Below are 25106 nucleotides of genomic sequence, written 5' to 3'. Positions count from 1 at the left end.
CAGATAGAAAGTACTCTATTTGTAAAAACCCACCTGGAAAACTTGACAAAGTCGGATACTTAGAGAATTCTACTGCCATCCATGTAAATGCTTCCGTGGGATTCTGTTCCAGCCAAATTCAGTGTTGGCCAGTAGTATGGCTAGACAACATACATCAATTACTTAGTATTCCGGGAACTTATGATCTTAAAAATACAAACATGCAACACAGACAGCCCAATTACTTGCGGTGGCCTGGGCTTTGGGAGCGATCTAATCTCCTATCCTGCAGAACTTGTCATTGCAAGTCGAGTTATGTCGTGGCGAAGACAGTCTAACAGTAATAAAATGCACCAGTATGCCTAAAATTTAGTCTACTATATTTAGAGAATTGAGATATCAAATAAACACCTAGTTCAAACAACCGAGAGCAGAAATTGCGTGAATCATATGCCTAGGCGATGAGATATCTAAAGCCTTGTCGTCATTACACCTCGCCATTATCCCTTGATAGGTGCGCTAGATCTCAACTACCCACTTAATTGTCGTCATCTTCCTCGATAGGCTCACCGGAATACTACATCTCTCTTTTGAGCAGGTCGCATCTAGTGTGGGGGCCCATCCTCCTCTATCCAGGTCAATCTTGGAACCACGTTGGGTTAAATAAAAGTTTTCCTACAAACACGTGTCGGACTATTGACTCTTGAACGGCCAGTGATGATCATAATGAAAGTTTCTTTCATTAAGTTGGTTGGTTTCTAAGGGGAGGAAACGACAATCAAATTCATCGAGCTTCGACCTTTGACAGTCCAACGAGGCTTAACAGCCCCCAATAATATAACAGCTCAGTAGCAGTAGTTACAGTGTTTTAAAACATTCTCAAGGTTGCATCGATCGAAGAAATTTTCTTTAATACATCAACAGTCTATTCTTAGAAAATCCAATCACCATACACAAACTTATAAGGCTTTCTCTGCCACTTTCCGTGGCCCATTCCAGCCCAACCCAACCCAACCCAACCAACATATCCGTCTTACAACGCGAAAGAAAGACAGAGTAAACAAAGAAACCAACCGAGGATCAAAGTTATGACATATCATCATATGAAAAGCGTTATTCGTTAATAGGATTTTCCCAACAAAATAGTCCACAGAGTATCTAGAAATAGCCCGGGAGGAGCGTAAAAAAAGAAGACAAGAAAAAAAAAAGAAAAAAACGTAAAGACAAAAGACACTGAGAAATAAAACCGTAGTCAGTAGTAAACAGAACCTGACAAAACAATTTCATACGCCACAAGTGCAGGATTTGAGGCAAGATAGATGCAACACACCATCCACACCCATACCCGCCATAATGCGCCAACGGCATTAACAAAGATACACCCCGGTCCTGGTCTGCTTATCCCCGTGCAGCCGAGAGAAAAGAGCAGGTGACACCAATGGAAATCAAAGTTGCACCCCCCGCCCCCCCCCAAAAAAAAACAAAAAAAAACATCCCGAAGCTCGGGATAGACGTATATGCGAAAAGCGGAGAATTGCCCACCGACTCCTTAATGAGATCGAAAAAAAATGATCATGTTAAACGTAAAATGCAAAGCATATTGTAGGCGTGAGTTGTCGTATGTGATCGTATTTCATGGGTTTCATGGTTGAATTAGTAGGCAGTCTGAGACTGGCGTCTCCCCACAGCAGGAGGATAATCCTCTTCCTGCATGTAATGATAATGGGCACGTCTCGGCGAGTAACTGACATCTTCTTCCTTGTATGTTCTGCCGTACTGGATGTCCTTCTCTTTCGGACGGGCAATGTATTCGACGTCCGGATGAGAGCGCACAGAAGGGCGCGCAGAGCGAGTCTCAACGCGAGGCGAGACTTCAGCGGTGTATTGGTAGGTATTGCTTCGCTTGGGTGTCGGCCGTATAGGCGATATGCGATCTCGATCAGGAGATCTTGCCGAGCGATACTTTGGTAGCTTTGGTTCTACAACGATGTGGTCTGGTTCTTTGTACACCTTGTAGCGGGTTGAGGTCTTTGGAGAAGAGCCTCTCTGGAGCATTTCAGGAGTACTGGGACTGGAGTAGCCCGAGTCGGTGCGATCGCGCATTCTGGAACTTCGCGATGGTAGTGGCTCGTGGGCCATTTCGTGGAGTGTTGGCTCGCGACTCTCCCGCTTTAACTTTGGGCGGACAAGGCCTGGAACGGTTGCAGAGCGGGTGTTGAGGAACAAAGGACGAAGAGACGCCTTGATACCAGGGGTGGTCGTGGAGGGTTGCATCTTGGGTGGCTTGACATCGTAGCTTCGGGACGAATCCAGGTGCTCGTAGGAATCGTCGCGCGACGAAGAACGACGGCGGGTGCGAGTGGACCGTTCCGCGGATCGCGAAGCAGACGATTCTAGTTCCGCCGAGTCATGACCATGATACTCTCGTGGGGACTTGGAACTTCGGCCTTTGGCTTTGGATGCAATGTAATCCTCTGCATTGACGTACTGACTATCAATCTTGGATCTCCAGTGATCGGACACATCGTCATCCTCGTCGTAGCGACGATCACGGCGGCGAGAGGAGTCCGATGGTCGGGATCGTGAATCACGCTCTCGGTGGGGCGTTGTCGAAGTTCGTCTCGTATAAGAATAGTGGGGAACACTGGAATCAGATGCATCCTCGTCGGATCCTACAAAAGATCCGAAGGTATCATCACGCTTTACCTCGGCTTGTCGTCGTCGCTCCTGTTCGCGCACCTTCTTACGGTCGGAATGCGTCGCCTTGACCGCCTCCCGCTGTTCTTTCGCTTGGTGGTGCGGGCTCATCGGTGTTCGAACCTTCTTCTTCTCCTCTGTCGGCTTAGTCTTTGAGCGCACGCCGTACTCATACTCATCGCATTTGCGAGACGACATGGAGGGTGGTTCTTCTGTAAATCGGCATTTCTCCTCAAAGTAGACTTCAATCGGGACCCTCTCCTCCATGAAGTGGCCATTGCGGAATTCGCGAGTGGCGGATCCACTTCCTCGCGGAGAGTTGGCGATAGAGTCTGTTCGTCTGCGTTCCAGTAGCTCGGCTATCTTGACTTTTTGGTCATGTTTAGTCCGTCGAACATCGTCCGAGAGCAGTTCATAAGCTTGTTGGACTTTCTGGAATTCATCTTGAGCAGCAATCCGCTGCGACTCATCTTGGACCTTGTCCGGATGGCATTTGAGAACCCGCTTTCGGTGGGCAGCCCTGATTTCAGAGATGGTGGCATCCTTGGCGACACCAAGGACTGCATATGGGTCTATGTCTGGTGCTGAGGTCATTGTGGGTAGTGTTTGATTTCAATGCCCTGAATTGAATGGGATGAAAGAAGATGAAAGTAAGAGGAGGGGGAAGAAAGAGGCGGTGGAGATATGGAATGTCAACAACCCGTTGACGTAGCAAAGATTCCACACCGATCCAGAATGAACTGGAGATGATTTGCAATGCAGAAAGAATTAAGAGGAATCATCAAGCATATGGCCGATTTCCCGTGAAAATTTGACCAAAGACAAAATAAAAAACGCTTCAGAAAGACCTCAGATGGGACAATGAATCAGATGTCAGAGTTACCCGTCCCTTCGCAGACTCCGAGCCAACCGAATGTCAGGGGGCGAAGAAAAATGACTGCGCCACGAAAAGAAGATCTGAAATTTAATGTGTAATATCGAGACATATAAAGTCACATCGACATAGAAAATATACAAGATCTTATTGAGACGTTCAAAGACTTCAAATCCAGCCCAACTTAATATCTTACTTCCTCTAAATAGTCATTAAAATCTTTTCTCTTCCCCAGGGCTCATATTCACCGGTCATTTATTGGCCTGAGCACTTCATTTGATTTGTTGAAGTTCCTGCCAATCAAGCCTCGCCCGAGCATTTGGCCTACAGTGGGGCGATCAATCAACACGAGGACCATGATCCCTCCCATTTGATTTCCAAGGGGATCGGGTCTTCCCCCCCTCTCTTGAAATCGTTATGACGCTCATATTTCCTTCTTTACTCAATTCAGTTTCTCCTGCATATGTATGGAGTCTCCCCCAACTTTCTTTTAATCAGTGCCTGCGGTCTTTTTTTGGGCCCTTTTAGGTGGTCGCCTCACTACCTACAGTACTCCGTACTCCGTACTTTCTTCTTCTTTTTCTTTTTCTTTTTCTTTCGCCCTGTCCCAAGGCATACACTCTAACCATTCATATTCAACGAGCTTGTTTAACCTGGAATGTTTAATTGGGTGCTGTACCCTGTATTGTAATTCTATACATTATTACCTAGGTACGAAGTCAACAAAGCCTTAGAATTAGTGCCTGACTTGTCCCATGGTACTCCTGTAATGTTCCCCGTCTTCCCGAGAGGTTCCATGGGCCTTAAATTTCCCCAAGGCTGCTTCTCTGAAGAATGTGCATGTGTTCTATATATAGTTATCGGATCATGTTTCAATATCCGATATTTCATTTTCATTCTTAATTCAATGGGAATGCAGCCCTCTAACATTATTATCACTCGAAACCACTAGGTCCTACGGAACACGAAGTACATTGCTCCGTAGGTGGTTCAGGCATTGATGCGCACCCAATCCTAGGCTAAAACATCTGGTACAGCTGGTACTTGTGCCACACCTGGGCATACAACGTGTCTTTGCTAAACACCCCCACCCGAGACTACCTATCTTCCAACCATTACTATATACTCCATAGACTATGAGACAATTGGTAGAATTTTTTTTTTGATGAAACTATGTTGTACTCCATACTACTTCTGTCTCGGACGGTCCGGCCACTTGTCTCAAGTCATCTGGACCCGGTACTGCGGTCCGTGAGGCGCAGGAGTTATCCAGACCAGTGCTGAACGGAGCTGATGCGTGTGCCAGCCCCGATCATGACAAGTTTATTGAAAAAATGCAAATGCCGAGCGAGTTAACGCTGTGTCAGCATTGCTACAACATACCTAGGTAACTGACTAGTTATAACTAGTTATTCTTAGTTAGTTAACTATCTTAACTAGTTAACCTCCGTATTACTAGTTAATATATTGCTATTCACTAAATAACTAACTACTTATCCAGCTGCCTAACTGATCTCAAATTTGCTAAGAATGTCATCCATGTATCTTTCTATTACTTTGTAGTGTTAAGATGTCCTATATCTCGAGGTGGGAACAACTCACGACCCATTCGGATTTTCGCCTCAAATTTTGTACATCAATAGCCTCATTCTTTGCTCTCTCTGACTCTGCCATTTGACTTTTTTTTTTTCCCTGTGTGATAGTGATTGTAGCATACTTTTTCTCGGTCTGGGGGTAGTTGATTTATCCCCAGGCAGGCAAAAGATAGCACCAGACCACCATCTCTTGTTCTTTCCAACCCGACTGCACCAGCCAAATCCATAATCCTCCGATCCCATCAGCGGTGATCGTAAGGTCACACAAAATTTTCCTTCTGAAACACAGAGTCGTAACCTTAGTCGTTTAAGCCGTGGTCTACAGGTACCCCTCTTCCCTGACAGTCACGCAGCCCCGCTAAGACTGGGGTCGGTGGATTCAGGATTGGACGTTAGCAGTCAGAAGAGGAAGGGTGTGTTTGTAGTATAGTTAGACTAATAGTAACACCGAAAATTTGAAGCAGGTCAGGTAGCCAGAGATAAGCAAAAATTGGCGATAGATGTAGGTTATGTACTCCGTACTAAAATGGACTACATATGCCATGGCCGGCTCCAAGCGGTTGCAGGTTGCTACCCGGGAAACAGAAATGCAGATGCAATGCATCCTGCAATTTGATGTATAGTACTACCTTTCTATGCAATGATACTCTCGGCTATTACCTAGTACTTATGTTGTACGAAGTAGAGAGTACATAGTGTGGCCAGACCTCTTTGCTCAGCCACTAAGCGCCTTCTAGAAAAAAGTGTGCTAGACTAAGAGCAACCCTTGCGAAAAGCGTGTTTCCCACGAGGATGGTGTGTGTGAGAGTGCGTTCCAGTCACAAATCCCTGCTGAAGAACCAAACACAAACACAAACCCCAAACCTCCCATGATTAAAACATGATCGACCGCACATGGTCACATCAGGTATCAAGGAGAGGGTGGGAGGAGCCATGAATTGGTTGGCTCAAGTTTTTGCGCTCTTGCTTTGCGGCCCAGACTCCATCCACTAACAGGTCGTTTGGAAGCGCTGCGGTTGCTGGAATATTTGAGTTTGGGGGAGATCCCCGTTGCAGATGACTTGTGTAAATCGTACGGCCTCGGAACTTACGGTGATGAGAATCAAGAGCTCAAGTTGTGATATCACAGGCGCGTATGGCTTGATGTGATTGCGATCGGTCAGATGGGTCTGTACATTGCATGCGGGGTAATATATGAGACAAGAGGGGTAAGCCCGGTGTTTGTACAGTTTGAGAGTGGGAGAGCGAATCGTGATAAATTTCTTCTTTTCTTCTTTTTATTAATCTGGGTGAATATTAGAATCTGTTACAAGTATCCCTACGGTACCAAGTATGGAGCATATCCCCGGGCTCTAGCAGTTTGAGTGGCTCACCTACCACTCCCCCGAGGCCAATGCGGCGCAAATTTCAACAAATGATCTAAGCGTAGACAGTCTGACAGCACCAGGATAGTGCATCAAGTAACTAGGCGACCAATGTTAAAAAATCATGAAGCATCAAGGCGTCCAACGACTGGTCTCAACAGGGCCAAAGCCCACAAGGTCACTATATGTCCCAGGAAGGAGGTAAATCTGGCGTCAAGCCACCATGCATGGCCAAAGCAAAGGGAAGATTGCCGTTTAGATCAATGGGGCCAATCTAAAATGCAATTTCCGAAGATTGTTTCATTCCACGGGAAAACACATTCATCCGTTCGCGACCGCGTGGTCGTTCCGCCACACGGGAAGTTCAAGATCGACCAAAATCGGCCAATTGAACCGTTTGCCCCCCTGGTGCGGCCAGCTAGTGGATACGACAGCGGCGTTGATAACGCAGGTCTCCTTTCTTAGTGTTTGCAAAGTGTAATCAACACCCTGGCTACTGCAGCCATGGCTACCCGCGCCCAGGGGCGGATAAGCACTCGGCGAGTTTCGTGGACTTGATTTTCCAGAGACTCTAGCAGATGACTCTGACCTCGGCGAGGCTGATGGCATTGGTTGAGTCTCCGTCAGATCATGCTGTCTTTGCCCGAAGTGCGAAAATCCCTCGTTGTCTAATCGTTTATCCCGTTTGCCAGTCAAATCGACTAGGCTCTGTTTTTTGCTGCCCACGGGTGGCAGAAGGCCCCGAGTGACATGGTCAACTGAATCATATTCTGGTTGTGTTCCTGCTTCGGTTTTTGTCTTGGTAAGATCGCCTCGCCAGCGAACGAGTTCGTACCCTCGTCCTTCATGCACATAGCCACAAACAGCTAAGTGAGGCCTAATGAGGCTCAATGCACTACGAAGTGCAGGACACCCAACGGCCATTCTGTTCGGTTTCTGGTCGCAGTGGGATTGTGGTGGCGTATGCGTGACGATGATGTCTGTGTCTATTGGTATCTGACCCCACAGCGCAGCAGCATCACTTGCTTCGTATCCAAATGCCCAGCTTCCCTGGGATTGAGAGTACGGGGACCCAAAAATTTTAAATACCGTGTTTGGTCCATCTGCTCGCGTCAAGCGAATCAAGGCAGGCTCATGGCGAAGTAGGACGACCGAAGGCGACTCTGTGATGAGTTTCAGGCAGTGATGTGTATCTTCGAGGTGCTGACCGTGAAAGCTTCGTCCATGCTCTTTGTAGAATTTTGGATCCAAGGTGATATCGTGGTTGCCTGTTCAAAAAGGTTAGGAGCTGTGCCGACTCTTTCCTGCTAATGAAATGATGCATTTTGGGGAGCAGCCAAAATATAACTTCAATTAATGCCGGGGATAAATCAAGTGTGAATCGGGCGCGTGAACAAGTTGAAGGACTGACCGCCAACTATGATTTTGATTTCAAAGTCGGCCTTGCAGATCCAATTCATTGTCTTGCGGAGCTCTTTTAGGCTTCCATTGTTTGTCAAATCGCCGGCATGAATGAGGACATCCCCTGCTGGGAGTTTGAAGCCCGCTTCAGAGGGTGTATATCCATGTGTATCAGAGACGCAAACAAAACGCGTCTTTCGTCGCATGATTCGAGCAGGGAGAGTGTAATATCGAAGGAAAATCAAGTTGGATCGTTGGTATATGGTGGGGTTGCAAGCGAATAGGATGAATGGGACGTAAGGTCCAGTGGGAAGTCTTGTTGGCCTTGGGTATTTCTGTGAGAAGGAAGTTCCTTTTAAGAAGAAAAACAATTGGCCTCAGTCTGCCCCGGTGAACCTTAGGTTCATGGGATATATTAGTCATCGGACCCAATGTTTCCACCTGAAGTTGCCTAGATCATAGATCTAGCAATCAGTGAACATCTAAGACGATAAGACAGACTTGTTTACAATAAGAAACAGGTTTACATGGAAGTGAAAAAGGTTCCTAGTTACATTAGGAAAATGTGAACAGTTTGTACCGAATATTATTATACGAAGCCTTCAACCCAGGGCTTGTTTCAAAACTCGTCAAGATCATCAATCGATCTTACTTCTAGAACAGGGTATATCAGCCCTAAGTCAATGCCCTAACGGCACAAAGAAAGGAGAACTGCTATGGCGCACAGTGAGAAATAAAAGTATTACATAATACAATACTGAGCGGGGCTAGGAGAGATGTATCACGTGGTTTTAGTGTAACATGATTGGTCAGACTTAGGGCTGCGACCCTCGCCATTAACACAAAGTGAGCGGACCCTCGCTTAGCCTATTCTCATCGAGCCATCCGACTTCGTTGTGTGCGTCGACTTGACACCCACGACAACAACCGCCGACAACATCCATCCCACGGGACATTAGATCACAGGATGTCCTCCTTCGAATCAGTGGTGCGTTTATATACCCAACGACTTGAGTGCCGCAACTCTCGCATCCAAATTGTCCATATCGAATCTGTCACTGACTTAATCGTTTGGAAATAGGTCGTCATCGACGGCAAAGGACACCTCCTCGGTCGTCTGGCCAGCACTGTCGCCAAGCAGCTGCTCAACGGTCAGAAGATCGTCGTCGTGAGATGTGAGGCCCTCAACATCTCCGGCGAGTTCTTCCGCGCGAAGCGTACGTTCAACCCCTTTCGAATATTTCCTTTGCGTTCTGTGTGATATTGGGAACTGTGTGAATCAGTGGGGGAGGAAAGGAACGATCGACAACACCGGCAAATCGAAAACACTGGCAGTTGAAGACAGTTTGGCCAATTTTTGGAGGAAATGCACTACAACTTGGGATATCAGAAAGCTGACTCGAAATGCCGCCACACAGTCAAGTACCACGCCTACCTTCGCAAGATGACTCGTTTCAACCCCACCCGTGGTGGTCCCTTCCACTTCCGCGCTCCTTCCCGTATCCTCTACAAGGCCATCCGCGGTATGATGCCCCACAAGACCGCCCGTGGTGCCGCTGCTCTCGAGCGCCTTAAGGTCTTCGAGGGTGTTCCCCCTCCCTACGACAAGAAGAAGCGTGTCGTTGTTCCCCAGGCTCTCCGTGTCCTGCGTCTGCGCCCCGGCCGCAAGTACTGCACCGTTGGCCGTCTCAGCCACGAGGTTGGCTGGAAGTACCAGGATGTTGTGTCCAGGTATGTACAATCTCTAATTTATCACCCAAGTGTGATTTATTGGGTCAATCAACAAATTCTAACTCATTTCACAGACTCGAGGAGCGCCGAAAGGTCAAGAGCAAGGCTTACTACGAGCGCAAGAAGGCCGCTCGTCGTGTCCTTGCCAAGGCCGAGCAGGGAGCGAATGTGGACAGCAAGACCAAGACCCAGCTTGCTCAGTTTGGCTACTAGATACCTTTAGCGCGGCTGGTTGTTGTGTCGAGCGATGGTTCTGGGATGGAATCGCGGACGGTTTTCTTTCAGCGAATTTGAACGGCAAGCCGACCGACCTTTCTCTGCGGCCCGGTTCCCTAACTCATGAATACCACTGTCTGTGACGCACATGACGGCTCGGGGACTGGGGTCTTCGAAGTTTTCCAAAAGTCGAAAAAACGGAGTCGATTGGGATTAAAGGTTCAAAATAGCTGGCCGTTGACTCGCGCCGTGGCGGTTTAATCCAAAGAAACAATTTTCAAGAGTTCAACATGATTCTTATGATCAAAAAATACTTTGACCTATACGTTTTTTATTATTTAAACTTGGTAATCCACTTGATTTCCCCTGTACTAGTAACTTACGACTATTCACATGCACATATCCTATATCTCCACACTCCCCTGAGTATACATATCCATTGTACTTTGTACGGAGTACCGAGTATAGCATAATATGAACAAGTCAAATGCCATCCACTCAAATTTCAATATGATTCCGGCTCCGTACCCACCGGTCTTGTCCCCACACTATAACGGACCAATCCATGATAGTCCATTGAAGCGAGTATAGCCGTAGACCAAGCATCCCCGAAATTGAGTCCTGGAGGTCATACCTATTCAATCCCTTAGTCCGGATAACCCCTAGAGCTCGTACCCGAGGCCCCCGGCCGCTCCCTAGGTTAGTGTCGGTATCCCCATCCCCGCATTTTCTCCAACTTGGAGTATTTCATTTCTCACCAATTCACTACCTCTTCATTTTCCAACATTAATATATATCTGCTGTCCAACACACACGTTTTTCTACATCTACACTCCCAGTTTAGCATGTCTGGTTCGAAGTCTCGGTTATCTGGCCTACTTGGTCATCTTACAGGTTCAACGCCGCCGTCTGAACACCGTGTTGATACCCATACGTTATCCCCGACTTTCTTTCTTCCTCGTGCTGCTGCCATTGAACCTAATGTGAACTCATTGCAAGTGTCACCTATGTATTAATTCAATAGTCTGACAAACAATTACACAGGCTGAGGCAATCTATCATGTAACTGCCAACAACAAGATCCTTCGCAGGGGCTACGGCGAAACTGCAGACCGAGCAAGGGGGTTGGCGTACTACCTCAAAAAACGCGGGTTCGGTAGAGTGGGTATTCTCTGCCCGAATACCCCAGCATTCCTCGAGTCAATTTTTGGAATCGCTGCAGCTGGTGCTGTCAACATTGGTAACTCAATTGTCTTCTGAGGAGAGATATCCATTAAACTAACATATCTACAGCTGTCAACTATCGCCTTAAACCTGATGACATTGCTTATATATTTGATCATGGTGATGCAGACGTGATCATCGTTGACAAGGAATTTATTCCACTTCTGGAGAACTATCGATCCCAGTGCCCCAACACCCCTATTATCGTAGATACCGACACTGATGCGACAGAGGGTGAGCTCACAGGTCCCTTCGATGAGGCTGTTTTGGAAGGCCTCAGGTACGACATCGATACATGTTCTAAGGGTTGGGAAGGGCTCGAGAGTCAAGCTGCTGATGAAGATTCCACAATTGCGTTGGCATATACCAGCGGGACTACAGCCCGTCCCAAGGGCGTTGAGTTCACTCATCGGGGCTGTTATCTGGCAACATTGGGAAACCTCATTGAAAGTGGCCTGAATTACCACCGTGAACGTGCCCGTTATCTATGGACGCTACCCATGTTTCACGCTATGGGTTCGTACATCTTCTACACTTGAGTGATCTGAAATCGATGTACATGACTAACGTATCATATGTATTTATACAAATAGGCTGGACGTTTCCATGGGCAGTGACAGCTGTTCGTGGAACCCATTATTGCCTACGCAAGATAGACTACCCCGAAATCTGGAGATTGCTGAAAGAGGAACATATCACTCATTTCAATGCTGCACCAACTGTGAACACCTTGTTATGCAATGCGAAGGAAGCAGAGAGACTGCCCGAGGCTGTCCGTGTCACAGTGGCAGCAAGCCCGCCTACGCCCCATCTCTTCGAACAGATGTCCAACCTAAACTTGCATCCTGTCCATGTTTATGGAATGACGGAGACATACGGCCCGATTACCAAAGGCTACTATTTGCCAGAATGGGACGCGCTTCCTCTCAAGGAGAAATACCAGATGATGGCCCGCCAAGGCCACGGCTTTATCACAAGCCTTCCAGCTCGGATCATCAAGACCGAAGTGCCTGAAGGGACAATCGTCGATGTTCGCAAGGATGGCCAGGAAATCGGTGAGATTGTTTTTGTTGGAAATATCTGTGCCCGAGGATACTACAAGGACCCCGAGGCAACTCGGAAACTATTTGCGGGAGGTGTTTTGCACTCCGGAGACTTGGCTGTCTGGCATCCCGATGGTGCAATTCAGATTCTTGATCGTGCAAAGGATATCATCATCAGCGGTACGTGCGGCGAGTGACCCAACTACTAAGAAACTAGATTGCTAATAATAATTAGGCGGTGAAAATATTTCCTCTGTTGCGCTTGAGTCTATGCTAGCCATGCATCCTGATATTTTGGAGGCTGGTGTCGTTTCTGTTCCTGACTCCCATTGGGGCGAACGCCCCAAAGCCTTTGTTACAGTGAAAGAAGGCAAGAGCTTACAAGGCTCAGATGTGATTGACTGGGCTCGAAATGTTAGCGGAATCAGCAAGTTTATGATTCCTCGGGAAGTGGAAGTAGTTATTGAACTACCCAAGACCAGCACTGGCAAAATCCGGAAGAATATCTTGCATGATTGGGTGAAGGGTTCGAGAGAAGCTTAGACAATGATGATCACTGAGATAGATGTATTTCTAACTAGGATGATTAGATCACTTTGAATTTATGTGACAGAGACTCTGGAAGAAAGTAACGCTTTCTTACATTTTAATGGAGTTAGATATCCGGTACTCCCGCATTGGTAGATCCATTGTAGATCAAGCACGAGGTTACATCAAGTGATCTTGAATACTTCTTTTGCCTTCACGATCTGGTTCAGTAAGGCAGCTTAATCCTCATTTTCTCTAGAAAGGGTTTACATCCAAGTTTCATACATAACAAAAAGGTGCTATATAATCTGCAGAGCATCTACCATCTTATCAAATGATAAGCAAGTGCTTGGCACTGACTCCGCAGCACTGTGAAACCCGGCCCCATTGCCTCATCTCCCCCTCCATTGCCGCTTTTATCCCTTCACATTTACTTGCATTGAATTTCCTGGTTACGCATTTGCATCTGACCCAAGGGGTGCTTGGGATCATGATCTAGATTTGTTCATCTTCATTCTGAACGATCTTCCCTTGTCTGCCTCTCCCTTGCCATCCAAATACACGCCGCGAAACCACGCTTACATCCCTCGTGCACCCATCTCGTTGCAGATATTTCCCGAAAATAGCATTCATCTACCAGTCTTCAGACAAAAAAAAGTCTTAGGACTGTTCACTGGTCAAATACTGCCTGGTGTGGACCGGACTTGCCTGTTCCAGTCTCACATGCACCGCCCATGCAGATTTCCTTGAAGTTATGAGATTTCAACCATACCGACACCCGAAAAATATATTGAAACGAACTTCGAAGAGCGAATCTACACCGACTAGGATGCATCGATCACGAGAAGCCGGTCGAAGCTCAAGTGCAGCCCCTTCCGAAACCTCTGGATCGACGTCACCCGAACGTGCCGCCGATGATGACACCGATTTCTTCATGGCCCAGGCCAACGACTCGCAATCCTCTATCGGTGTGGCCAACTTCCGCGACTCTCGTTTGTCAAGTGAACCATCCGAGCCACTGCCACCGATCGGCCGCCTCCCACCCGAGATTCTGATCGCGATTTTCTCGAAATTGGTTGCGCCCATAGATATGCTTAATTCCATGCTGGTGTGTCGTGGATGGGCTGCGAACTCTGTAGGGATACTGTGGCATAGACCGACTTGCAACACCTGGGCCAATGTGAGAAGCGTGACTACGTCGTTGGGAAAACCGGACAGCCTTTTCAACTACGCAGACCTTATCAAAAGACTGAATCTATCAGCTCTGTCAGATGGTGTCAACGATGGAACTATCCTCTCTTTCAACCAGTGCAAGAGGATTGAGCGGCTGACATTGACAAGCTGCAAGAACTTGACGGATAAGGGGGTCTCAGATTTGGTGGAGGGGAACCGGCATCTGCAGGCTTTGGATGTTTCAGAATTGCGACATCTCACAGACCACACGCTCGCCACGGTATCCAGGGACTGCCCTCGCCTGCAAGGTCTGAACATCACAGGATGTTCAAAAGTCACCGACGACGCTTTACTCATTGTATCACAAAAGTGCCGTCAAATCAAAAGGGTATGTGGATTATATGCGGGGTTTTGGGTGGAATGCAAGCGCTAATTCTATGATAGTTGAAACTCAACGGAGTTTCCAATGTCTCAGACCGGGCCATTCAGTCCTTTGCTGAGAACTGCCCGTCTATACTAGAGATCGATTTACATGACTGCAAACTTGTCACTAGCACATCAGTGACCCCGTTGCTCACGACACTGCGGCATCTCCGAGAACTGCGGCTCGCACATTGCACTGAAATCGACGATAGTGCGTTCATGTCGTTATCTCCTCAAATGACCTTCGACAGTCTTCGCATCCTTGATCTCACTGCATGCGAGAATGTCAGGGATGATTCAGTGGAGCGAATCGTGCGTGCAGCTCCTCGTTTGCGGAATCTGGTCCTGGCCAAATGCCGATTTATCACAGATCGAGCTGTGATTGCCATTTGCAGGCTAGGAAAGAACCTCCACTATGTGCACCTGGGTCACTGTTCGAACATCTCAGACTCGGCCGTGATAAGCCTGATCAAGTCCTGCAACCGTATTCGATACATCGATCTGGCCTGCTGCAACCTCCTAACGGACCGCAGTGTACAACAATTGGCAACTTTGCCGAAGCTCCGAAGAATCGGGCTAGTCAAATGTCAGGCCATCACCGATCAGAGTATATTAGCGTTGGCACGGCCCAAGATGGGCCATCATCCTTCCATCAGCAGTTTAGAGCGTGTTCACCTGAGCTATTGCGTTCAGTTGGGAATGAAAGTGAGTCTCGGTCGAAGAACCTGATGTACAAAATATGCAATACTGACATTATGGCTTAGGGTATCCACGCTTTGCTGAATAGCTGTCCACGCCTGACTCATTTGAGTTTGACCGGCGTCCAAGCGTTCCTGCGAGAGAATCTCACCGCATTCTGCCGAGAAGCTCCCCCAGAGTTCACGCAACAACAACGGGATGTCTTCTGTGTGTTCAGCGGTGATGGTGTCAATCGACTCCGGGAGCACTTGAACCGAAATGAACCACCATTCCAAGAAGGAGCCGAAGCCACGATGTACGATGACGACGAAGAACTGGACGAAGATGAGGGCCAGATGACTGGGCTGATGAACGCAACTGTTATCAACGATGGAGACGATGATTACATCGACGTCGGGCCTATGAATACTTGATACGATACCCCTTTCCTTGCAGTCGAAAATAAGCTCAGGCACTCGCATTTCTCCCTTTTATTCATTTCCCTGTTTTCTTTTATTCGTGATCCCTAGCTGGATCAAACAGGCAGACATATTTCTACCCATATCAGCGCAGATCACCTTATCCTTCATTCTGTGTTATTGTGGGAAATGCATTAGTACGGTAGCGTTTACGGACTTGGATTATTTTTTTGTCGTCAATGTGTAATCGCATAGAATTTAAGCAATTCTCATCTCTTTCATTCAGCTGCAGTTGTGTTTGTGTAGGACTTGCTGCAAGGCTGCAAGACATGTAGAATGTACATGAATGTATGTATATTACAAGTTAGCGTATTTACGGTACTACAACCTACCCCCGCATTTGCTTTAATTCGACTCCAACTTCAACCTCCACTCCACCCATTCTATCTCAGCTCCAACAGCATAGGGTATGGCTACCTACAAGGCCAAAAACCCTCTGGCGTTTACGCCGTGGCCGGTGACAATCATCACCACGGTAGTGTACCTCACTTTGATCATCCCATTGCTGGTGATCCACCACAACGTCCCACCCGCGCCCCAGACGAGCCCCAACGGCCTCAACCTCACAGAGGCATGGCAAGATCTCCAAAGCCTGACAAAAGGCTTTCACCCATATAACTCGCACCAGAATGACGAGGTTCGCTCGTGGTTACTCGAACGCATCGACGCGATCAAGCAGGCCGCCCCATCCACCGAGGAATACCGCGACGCGAAAGAGGAGAAGCCCGATGTTTTTGTTTTCGACGACATGGTGTCAAACCTAACTTTCATCGATAAAAGCGTCGGTGTTTACTTTGAAGGCACTAATATACTCGTTTACATTCGTGGCTCGGAAGATACGAAAGAGAATTGGTGGGAGACCCCCGGCCGAATGCCCGTTGGCAAGGGAGGAGTACTTGTCAACGCGCATTACGACAGCGTTTCGACCGGGTATGGAGCGACAGACGATGGGGTTGGTGTTGTGACGTGTCTGCAATTGGTGAAATACTTCTTGACACCGGGCCATGCCCCGCGTCGTGGGTTGGTGGTTCTCCTCAACAATGGCGAGGAGGACTATCTGAACGGCGCACGCGCATACAGCCAGCATCCGATGGCGCGATTTGCGCACACATTCCTGAATCTGGAAGGTGCGGGCGCTGGAGGTCGTGCTACATTATTCCGTAGCTCGGATACGGAGGTCACTCAGGCGTATGCGAAATCACAGCACCCATTCGGCTCGGTGTTGAGTGCCAATGGGTTCGAAAAGGGTCTTGTTAGCAGTCAGACGGATTATGTTGTTCTGAACGGTATCTTGGGCCTGCGCGGTCTGGATGTCGCTTTCTTTGAACCTAGAGCTCGTTATCATACTGATCAGGATGATGCCCGACACACCAGTATTGACTCGCTTTGGCATATGCTCTCTACTGCTGTTGCTACGACGGAGGAGCTTGTGTCTGATACCACTGATCGGTTCGATGGAGATGTCCCCGACGATGGAACCGTGCCTAGCGGCTCAGGTACCCAGGCTGTTTGGTTCGATCTGTTTGGGAGTGCTTTTGCCGTGTTCCGGCTACACACGCTCTTTGCGTTGTCTGTCACGTTACTGATTGTGGCGCCATTGACATTGCTTGTCACCAGTGTCATTCTTTCAAAGGCCGATAAGATGTATCTCTTCCGCTCATCGGTGTATTCCGAGATCAACGACGACAACATCCCGTTGCGTGGTTTGCGTGGTTTCTTCCGGTTCCCGTTTTTGATATCAATTCCTACAGCGGTGACTGTCGGATTGGCTTACATGGTGACGAAAGTCAATCCTCTTATCGCCCATAGCAGTTCATACGCCGTATGGAGTATGATGATCTCGGCTTGGATTTTCTTGGCTTGGTTTGTATCTCGCGTCGCAGACTTTGCACGCCCATCAGCATTTCATCGAGTCTATACCTGGACCTGGATGTTTGTTTTCACCTGGTCTCTCATGGTAGTCGGCACCGTTTATGAGCATGAGGAAGGGCTCGCTGGTGGCTATTTCATGTTCTTTTACTTTGCCGGTACCTTTTTGGCCACATGGATCTCCTATTTGGAGTTGTTCTCTCTTCCAAAGAAGTCAGAGTACGCTGGTAGATTAGCTGAATCTCGACGGCCTAGTACCCAGGGAAGCCGGCTTGCTGCATCGGGCGATGAAAACCATGATGACGATGATGTTGAAGAGGACCCGACTGAGTCAACATCGCTCTTACATGGCCGACACCGCACCACCTTTGCCAACTACGTCCGCGTTGGAGCAGAGCGTGCATCTCATGAACTAGACGAAGAGGAAGAAGAGAAGGACCCGAACGTGTATGAACACGAGCAGGGGTGGAGTGGCGTGTTGCCGCGGTGGACATGGCTGTTGCAGCTGCTCATCACAGCTCCCGTAATCCTCATGCTGATCGTGCCGCTGGGTCTTCTGATTACCAGTGCTCTCAGCCAGACCGGTCAGGATGGTAGTCCCCAGCTGATTGTCTATCTCTTCATTTCTATGCTTACCACACTCCTCTTTGCGCCTATGTTGCCATTTATTCACCGCTACACATACCACCTGCCTATCTTCCTGTTTTTTGTTTTCATCGGAACCATGATCTACAACCTTGTCGCCTTCCCGTTCGCAGACTCCAACCGCCTAAAGCTCTTCTTCGTGCAGGAGGTCGACCTCGACAACGGGATCTCCGTTGCTTCCCTTACTGGAATGCCTCCGTTTGTAAAAGATGTTACCTACGGGCTCCCCAGTGCAGCAGGCCAAAATGAGACCTGTTATTGGACTTTCCGAGGCAAAAACGAAGTCCAGCGATGCTCCTGGCATGCGCCAGTACCCCATGTTGTCCTCAGTGCCGACTCTCTGCTTGAGGCTTCTGAGCTGTCGCCAGACTGGATTTCCTTCAGCATTTCCCACCCTCAACCGGACAGCTCCTCTGTTCGCTTCGAAGTATCAGGGCAAAGCACACGTAACTGTCGTATCAACTTGGACGGCAACTATATCACAAACTTCAGTGTGATTGGCTCCTCAGCCCCAGATCACCGCTTCTTAAACCCGTCCCCAGATGGTTTGAACCGGATCCAACTGTGGAGTCGTACCTGGAACAACAAGTGGACCGTCGATGTCGATTTCTCAAAGCATGACTCGTCTGAGGCCAATGAAGTTGACGAGTCCTCTATCAGGGGCCGCATCACCTGCTTATGGAGCGACAATAACCGGATCGGCGTCATCCCCGCTCTTGACGAAGTGAGACAGTTCAGTCCGGCGTGGGTGGCTGTGACCAAACTCTCTGATGGGTTGATTGAGGGATCTCGATCATTTGAGATTAAGCGTTCTAGCCTTGGGCCTTCGACGGGTTGAGCCTGAGGGATAGGAGGAATCTGGTCCCTAACACCTTTTGCTATGTACGATTTATGAGTTGCTTTGTTTTCCATCCATATCTTGATTTTGCTGTGTTGTTTGTGTATCATCTCATGGACGGGCTTTTTGTTGATTTATAGTTCAGTCGAGACATAACATACCCTTGACTACATCTTCTAAGTAATAAGGACCCTAACGTAAAAGTACGATTGTATTCGCTATCATGAAAAATCTAAGGGAAAGAAGGAGAGAAAGGAAAAGCAGCAACTATCTACTCTGAGCACTTAACTACCAGCGGTCATCCATGGGCCCCGCTTGCCCATCATCATCTATCGGAATAGACTCTATAGTAATTCCACGTTTCCGAGCAATCTCATAGGGGGGTTCACATGCCTCCCGTGCCCGTCCTAGTATCTCTTCCGGGGCTGCGATATCCACCTCCCGACACCAATACTCGTAGTGTATATCCAATACAAAGGTCAAACGCTGCAGCTGCGGCAGAAGGTCTGGAGACTCAAAAGCCCGCAGCCAATCCGCCCAATGCTCAGATTCTATTAGCAAAGCGGGACCGCGGAAGAAAAGGGTTGTCAAATCAGGCGGAAAAAACTTGTACATTATCTCCACGGTGGACATATCCCCGAAATCCGCAAATTTGAGGTCTAACGTCTTCAAATTAGTCAAAGCAGGCAAGAATGCCCGAAAACAGCCCATTGTGAGTGGTTCGCTTTTGCCCATGCCAGTGTATCGGAGGAGCAGTGTCTGCAAGTTTTCCACGAGGTGAGGTAGCGCCATCGCCATACGGCAGAATACATCGACAGAATCATATTCCCAGATTTCGAGTGTGTGCAGATTGATTGGGCCTGCAGGTGGCTCATTCTCCGGTTCAATATTCAAGGTCTCACCGAGAAATCTGTGCATGTGGTCTGCCACAAAGCTTGTGAAATCGACAAGCTTCTTGTCGTTTGGTTTATTGAATTTGGCAGATGGGAACTTTGGCCCCTTCCTAAGGGTGTACTGTTCCTCCTCAGACAGTTTATCGTTCGGGAGACCCTTGAAGCGTAGATAATAGTCGTAGAACAGGATTAGGTGCCCGACTAGCCCCTTGCGTACGAAGGGAGTCTGGGTTAGCTGTCCGAATGTCGAGTATAGCGTGAGTTGCTGTAGAGGCCAGTGGAGTGGAATAAGCTTGTTGTTCAGCTTGTATTCACGGTTATGGCTCTCCAGCCTTAGGATCCTTACGGAGGAGAAGTGGGCTCCGAGTATAGCCCACTCGGGGTCCGATGGGGTATGCACTGTGATGAGGAGCTCTTTTGTGGTTTTTGGGATAGATTGTAGTTGGGCTTGGAGGTGAGTCTCGTGGTCTGATTTCGATACCTCTGGTGGCCCTTGAACCTTGATGGACGTGTACGTCATGGTGGGCCGGATGATTGCTTAGCTTGGAGAGAAATCGACGAGACGGGAGAAGAGGAAGTGAATGTTGTGACTGGGAACGCAGACAGTATCTAACTAAGAAACGTGGGAAATGTCCATTCATCCTGTCGTATTCAATTTACACGATATGAGCCTTTATACTAGGGGTTGAAAGAGAACTTTTAGCAACACATCGCCTCGACTGCCTTGATCCTGGGCTGTTTTATAACAAAGAAATAATCTGATAATTGCATGTGATTCAGAGTGGGATTTTCCGACAACTGTGGGGATTTAGGAAAGGTGAGGCTATCAAGCATAGGACTCATAGGGTCAGAGAGATGTTGAATTAAGAAGATTCAATCTTGGGACCTCGGAGCATTTTAAGTAATTTAAGCTCAAGCCATAACCATCTGAGCCCTGGAACTATCTGGAGTAATTAAGCTTATAGAGACTAAAGTTCTGTCTATCTATGGAAATTCATCCGGCAGACACAGATAGATGTACGTAAATATAAGCGTTAACATATGCTCGGAAAGCCTGAAACATTGACTTACAGCCTACTCTAATTGAAAAAATTTGTCTCATTTGCGTGAAAACTCAAAGCAATATGGAAGCCACACTTCAAATAAAGACACGACGAAAGAGCGACACAGAAATCAATGACAAGCTTAGAACAATAGTGCTTGCTAGAAACTAGACGGAACTCACGGCAGCCTAGATATTTCGAATAGAGAAAAGTGTGGAGTCAAGATGAATGGAATATATTCAATAAAACCGCATCTGAGGATATAACTATTGTAAATCGCTGTATACACAAACAAAGACGAACATGCATCTACATTGCACTATCGTAAATGAACCCTGGTGGGCTGCACAATTGGGGATTCCCCATTATGGAAGTTTCTGGCTCAGCAGCACAATAACTCTTGGTGAATCTTCAATTTGGATGACTCGAGGAGCTGGGCGCGAGGTTTGACGGTGGGAAGTTGAATTTCCTCAGGGTTGTCGAGGGAGAGATCGATTTAAAGACTGGTTGATGTGTGATATTCACGGAGAATAAAGTGGGGTATCGGAAGTCTCAATGATGATCATATATCATAAACCATGATTCATGAAGAAGAAAGAAGTCTGAAGGATATTGCTGCGACGGGATCTATTGTCACCCCGGTTTCTTAGGTACTTCCCGACGACTCTGGCGACGGGAATAATGGCGGAAAGGATTGGTGAAGTCGGTTGGGAGATGATCCACATGATAGGCGCGGGCCTCACTGCTCCACGAGTTGGAGAGATCGGAATTGGTTCGTAAACGGTCGGATGGTAGATGTTCGAAGAAGGCGATAGAAACGTCGTCTGCATCCATCCGGGAAGGTCTGCGGTGGACGAGGCTAGGGACAGCATGGGTCATATCAGATGTCACACGGCTTGCGTCGACGAAATCAGGCAGGTCGCGTGGCGCAGAGAAAGATTCGGGTTTCCAGACGTGATTTTGTACCAGGTGGATGAGTTTACCGAGTACGGCGAATTCAAGCTTCAGCTTGATGCTGTATACGGCGCCTTTGAGCATGGTTTCCATGATGTAGAAGTTCATGTACTCGGCGACGAGGAGACCCAAGTCCATGATGATGATGATGAAGTTGATGACTAGTAATTGGTACTGAATCTTGCGCTTGGCACGGTCCGGGTCTAAGCGTAGCATGCGCACTGTTTCCCATATGTATAGTCCCGAGATGATGAACTCCTGTAGACAGAAGCCTGTCATTTGGATTTTTTCCATTATGTTGTAGCCAGTTTTCCATGGGGCCAGGGCGACCTCGTCGTGGACTAGGTTGGTGCCGTACGTGAGGGCGGTAGTGGGAAGATGAAGGATGAGTGCGTTAATCACGATCATGATCAACACGCGACGCAGGATTCGGTGGTTTGGCAGGACTAAGTGTAGGCGCGAGTACAGGACAACAGACTGGCCGGTGACCATGCACCACCATCCAATTGTAAGCAAGGTGACAGGGAGCCATGGAATTTTGTCGGTGAGTTTGAAGAACTTGAGTAAGAAGCCCAGCGAGTAGGGAATCAGACCGGCAGAGGAAGAGACAAATAAACTCCAAAAGTAAAGTCCTCGGTATTCCGCGAAGGTGACAAAGAGGAGAATCATTAACTCCAAGGCATTGTACCAAGTGATACCAGCAAGAGTTGCGATAGTAATCTGCAAGGGAACGCCAGCACCCTCGTAGTTACTACTAATGCCATCCCCGGCGGCACTGAAATTGCTCATGGCGTTGACTTATGTGTCAGGGGAACAGTTGCATGGCGAGTGGAGCAGATCAATGTATGTGGATGCGGATGAGGTGAGATATAGGAGAATCTAGGGCGATAGATCGACCCATTAGAAAAGAAATAAAGCAATACAGAAAACAGACGAAAAATTCAGAAATGGGGAAAAAAGACAAAGAGGCGAAGGGAAACGAAGCTGGGGCGCACCCCGTATATTGCATGCGGGGGCCGGCGATCAGGATACCCCAGACTTGGATGTTAGAGGACGGGAATATTAGAAGTAACGTAGGAATAGTAGTTATATTTCTTAGGTATGTAATAATAGCAATAAATCACAAAAACAGGAAAGTGATCAAAAAAAACATTGAGATTCAAAAAAGCAAAAGGATTCGCTGTCCAATTCCCACCCGACTTCATGATTGGAGCTCTCTGCTCTCTGCCAGATCGTGTATCCATATTGTGTTACCTGTCCATTCGGGGTCCTCGACGTTCTACAATGTGATTGTGAACTTATCCCAACGTCTCATCAAAAACCCTCACACCTATAGGTTCAGGGGCAAGATATTATATCCAAGTCACCCGTGGCTAAAAGGGAAAAAAAAGATTGAAATTGCAACCCGTTTGTTAGCCAAGAGTTTTGTAGGCATATCCAGCCTCACTGCCGGGATTATAGCCCGCTTGATTACGCCATGGAGAAAGCCTCGTTTATTAGATAGGTGCCTTTGACTTTGATCAATTCGGTATACGGTGAAACATTTGCATCCTTTGTTCGAATATGTGTGGGCTCGACCTAGTTAAATTTAACAAAGGCTAGAAATAATAGGTTCTCATACTACTACCACACCTGCAACGTGGAATATTACTGTTCGTATTTGGCCAAGAATTGGCCCTGGAGACTCCACATTCGGCAACAAAGATCTGCTGATGTCATCGGGAATGGGCGCGTGACCTGCTTAGCCCCAGTCTCTCAACATTGTACAAAAGTACCGAGGTGATATTAATCAGATTTGATTTCTTTACTCCGTACAGTTATTCATAATATTTCATCCAATGATGGTCTTCCCTGAACCCAAGCAGTTCCTTGATTTTTCGGTTACTGATCGGAGCCTCTTTGGCCCCCAGTTCTCGCGTAACCGGGACGTCGGGACAAACCCGCGCTAGGAACCCAGCAGTATTCTCGTAATTCGTAATTTCGTCATTGACAGCATTAAAGATCTGAAATCCAAGACCATCCTTCTGAACCGCAAGATCACACATTTGCCCTAGATCTCGAGCATCGATGTACGCCCAGCCATGGGGCGCCCATTTGTCGGGATTTTCAACGTATGAGCGGAACATGGACTGCTTGTACTCTTCTGGGGCAACAACGCGACCAATGCGCAGAACATAGATGTCGCTTCCATACCGGCGCGCGAAGCCCCGTGCAATGCTCTCTCCACACACCTTCGAGATAGCATATGTGTCCATCGGGTTTGCGTCAACGGTTTCTTCGACTGGGAAGGAGGGATAATCTATGTCCCCCTCTGCAAAACTCACTCCGTAGACAGTGATAGAGCTGGCGATGATGATTTTCTTGATGCCGAGGCGCGAGGCGCCTTCGATTATGTTGTACATTGCCGAGGTATTACCGCGGAAAGTTTCTTCGTCTGAGACGATCATGTTGCGCGAATACCCGGCCATGTGAATGACTGCATCGGGCAGTAATCCGAGCGGCTCACGGAACGGCTCTGTCAAGCGGAAATGAGAGCCTAGTGCGCTGTATACCTGTCCGGTGTTTGTCAGGTCGACACGCAGGGTGTGGACTTGCTCTTCCAGTTCGGCGGGAAGAGCAACGAGATCCAGGTTTAGGATATCATGGCCTTGTTGGAGGAGATATCTGATAATATGCTGGCCGGCTTTGCCAGAGCCTCCAGTGATGATTATGCGTTTTCCCATATCGTGGTCTTGTCTGTAAGAGGGGAAGTTGGATGCGGGGTATAGGTCACCAAGATATCTCTATATGATGGATTGAGATAAACACCGTACCGGTAGATGATGATTTAAGAAATGAATATTCAAAGACTCTAATATGGAATGAAAGGCTCTCGGATTTGTTTGAAGAGACAGTCCTCGCTTTCGCTGGACGCGAAGCGTGGAGCCGGAAGATGACATCCCGAAGTGTTCGGTCCGACAAAGATGGAATGAAAGCTTCCGGATATGTAGAATGACACTAATTTGTACGAATACTACTCAGTTCACGAGGCTTATCAGTGACATAGGTCTTGATTGATCGGCAGTATAGATATTATATATAGAATAATACGTGTACGATGACTTTCTTTGTTCTAACCAGAACGGTCAACGCACCATACGGCAGCATATAATCTGATGCATATATTTGAACAAAAAAGAAACGTATTGAAATCAATCAAATTTGGGTTGTACATAACCCAAGACGGCAAGCCAAGACAACACGGGCAATGCTCTCATTATCATTAGCGGCTTGGGTTTGTTAGCGCTACTAGTTGCTTATTTACCTGGATTGCCCATCCACGGGCCATCCAAGGCAAGCCTTGTCTTATTGGTTATATATCTGTCTGATATACGGGTGACAGGTGCCAAGTATGCATAGCCCTCACCGACAGTCGAGGGGTGTCCGTATACATCGTGCATTTGCATCCTGATCGCAGAA

At 47.8% G+C, this 25106-nt stretch overlaps 9 protein-coding genes across 9 annotated transcripts; 4 read left to right on the top strand and 5 right to left on the bottom strand.

The window, feature by feature from the left end:
- Positions 1-1632: 1632 nt before the first annotated feature.
- Positions 1633-3270, bottom strand: N7479_006959 (J domain-containing protein; the record flags this gene model as incomplete). The annotated part of the gene is made up of 1 exon (XM_057254653.1): positions 1633-3270. The coding sequence occupies one exon, from the start codon at positions 3268-3270 to the stop codon at positions 1633-1635; it is 1638 nt and encodes a 545-aa protein (XP_057108515.1).
- A 3560-nt stretch (positions 3271-6830) lies between these two features.
- On the bottom strand, positions 6831-8116 carry N7479_006958 (metallophosphatase domain-containing protein; the record flags this gene model as incomplete). Its single annotated transcript, XM_057254652.1, has 2 exons — positions 6831-7777; positions 7921-8116. The coding sequence occupies 2 exons, from the start codon at positions 8114-8116 to the stop codon at positions 6831-6833; spliced, it is 1143 nt and encodes a 380-aa protein (XP_057108514.1).
- Positions 8117-8755: 639 nt separating this feature from the next.
- N7479_006957 (60S ribosomal protein uL13) lies at positions 8756-10182 on the top strand. The gene is made up of 4 exons (XM_057254651.1): positions 8756-8898; positions 8992-9127; positions 9329-9641; positions 9716-10182. Exons 1-4 carry the CDS (start codon positions 8878-8880, stop codon positions 9852-9854), a joined length of 609 nt encoding a protein of 202 aa, XP_057108513.1. The 5' UTR covers positions 8756-8877; the 3' UTR covers positions 9855-10182.
- A 520-nt stretch (positions 10183-10702) lies between these two features.
- On the top strand, positions 10703-12667 carry N7479_006956 (putative AMP-binding domain protein; the record flags this gene model as incomplete). Its single annotated transcript, XM_057254650.1, has 5 exons — positions 10703-10855; positions 10902-11097; positions 11151-11597; positions 11675-12304; positions 12360-12667. 5 exons carry the CDS (start codon positions 10703-10705, stop codon positions 12665-12667), a joined length of 1734 nt encoding a protein of 577 aa, XP_057108512.1.
- A 739-nt stretch (positions 12668-13406) lies between these two features.
- N7479_006955 (putative ubiquitin ligase complex F-box protein GRR1) lies at positions 13407-15360 on the top strand (the record flags this gene model as incomplete). Its single annotated transcript, XM_057254649.1, has 3 exons — positions 13407-14213; positions 14270-14953; positions 15013-15360. 3 exons carry the CDS (start codon positions 13407-13409, stop codon positions 15358-15360), a joined length of 1839 nt encoding a protein of 612 aa, XP_057108511.1.
- Positions 15361-15814: 454 nt separating this feature from the next.
- Positions 15815-18757, top strand: N7479_006954 (M28 family metallopeptidase; the record flags this gene model as incomplete). Its single annotated transcript, XM_057254648.1, has 1 exon — positions 15815-18757. The coding sequence occupies one exon, from the start codon at positions 15815-15817 to the stop codon at positions 18755-18757; it is 2943 nt and encodes a 980-aa protein (XP_057108510.1).
- A 288-nt stretch (positions 18758-19045) lies between these two features.
- On the bottom strand, positions 19046-20170 carry N7479_006953 (uncharacterized protein; the record flags this gene model as incomplete). Its single annotated transcript, XM_057254647.1, has 1 exon — positions 19046-20170. One exon carries the CDS (start codon positions 20168-20170, stop codon positions 19046-19048), a length of 1125 nt encoding a protein of 374 aa, XP_057108509.1.
- A 1156-nt stretch (positions 20171-21326) lies between these two features.
- Positions 21327-22436, bottom strand: N7479_006952 (uncharacterized protein; the record flags this gene model as incomplete). The annotated part of the gene is made up of 1 exon (XM_057254646.1): positions 21327-22436. One exon carries the CDS (start codon positions 22434-22436, stop codon positions 21327-21329), a length of 1110 nt encoding a protein of 369 aa, XP_057108508.1.
- A 1028-nt stretch (positions 22437-23464) lies between these two features.
- N7479_006951 (NAD-dependent epimerase/dehydratase family protein) lies at positions 23465-24370 on the bottom strand (the record flags this gene model as incomplete). The annotated part of the gene is made up of 1 exon (XM_057254645.1): positions 23465-24370. One exon carries the CDS (start codon positions 24368-24370, stop codon positions 23465-23467), a length of 906 nt encoding a protein of 301 aa, XP_057108507.1.
- Positions 24371-25106: the final 736 nt, after the last annotated feature.

The sequence above is a fragment of the Penicillium vulpinum genome (assembly GCF_028829585.1).
Source record: "Penicillium vulpinum strain IBT 29486 chromosome Unknown utg000003l_segment0_segment0, whole genome shotgun sequence".
NCBI classification, from domain to species: Eukaryota; Fungi; Ascomycota; class Eurotiomycetes; order Eurotiales; family Aspergillaceae; genus Penicillium; species Penicillium vulpinum.
This window is presented reverse-complemented; position numbering and strand designations above follow the sequence as displayed.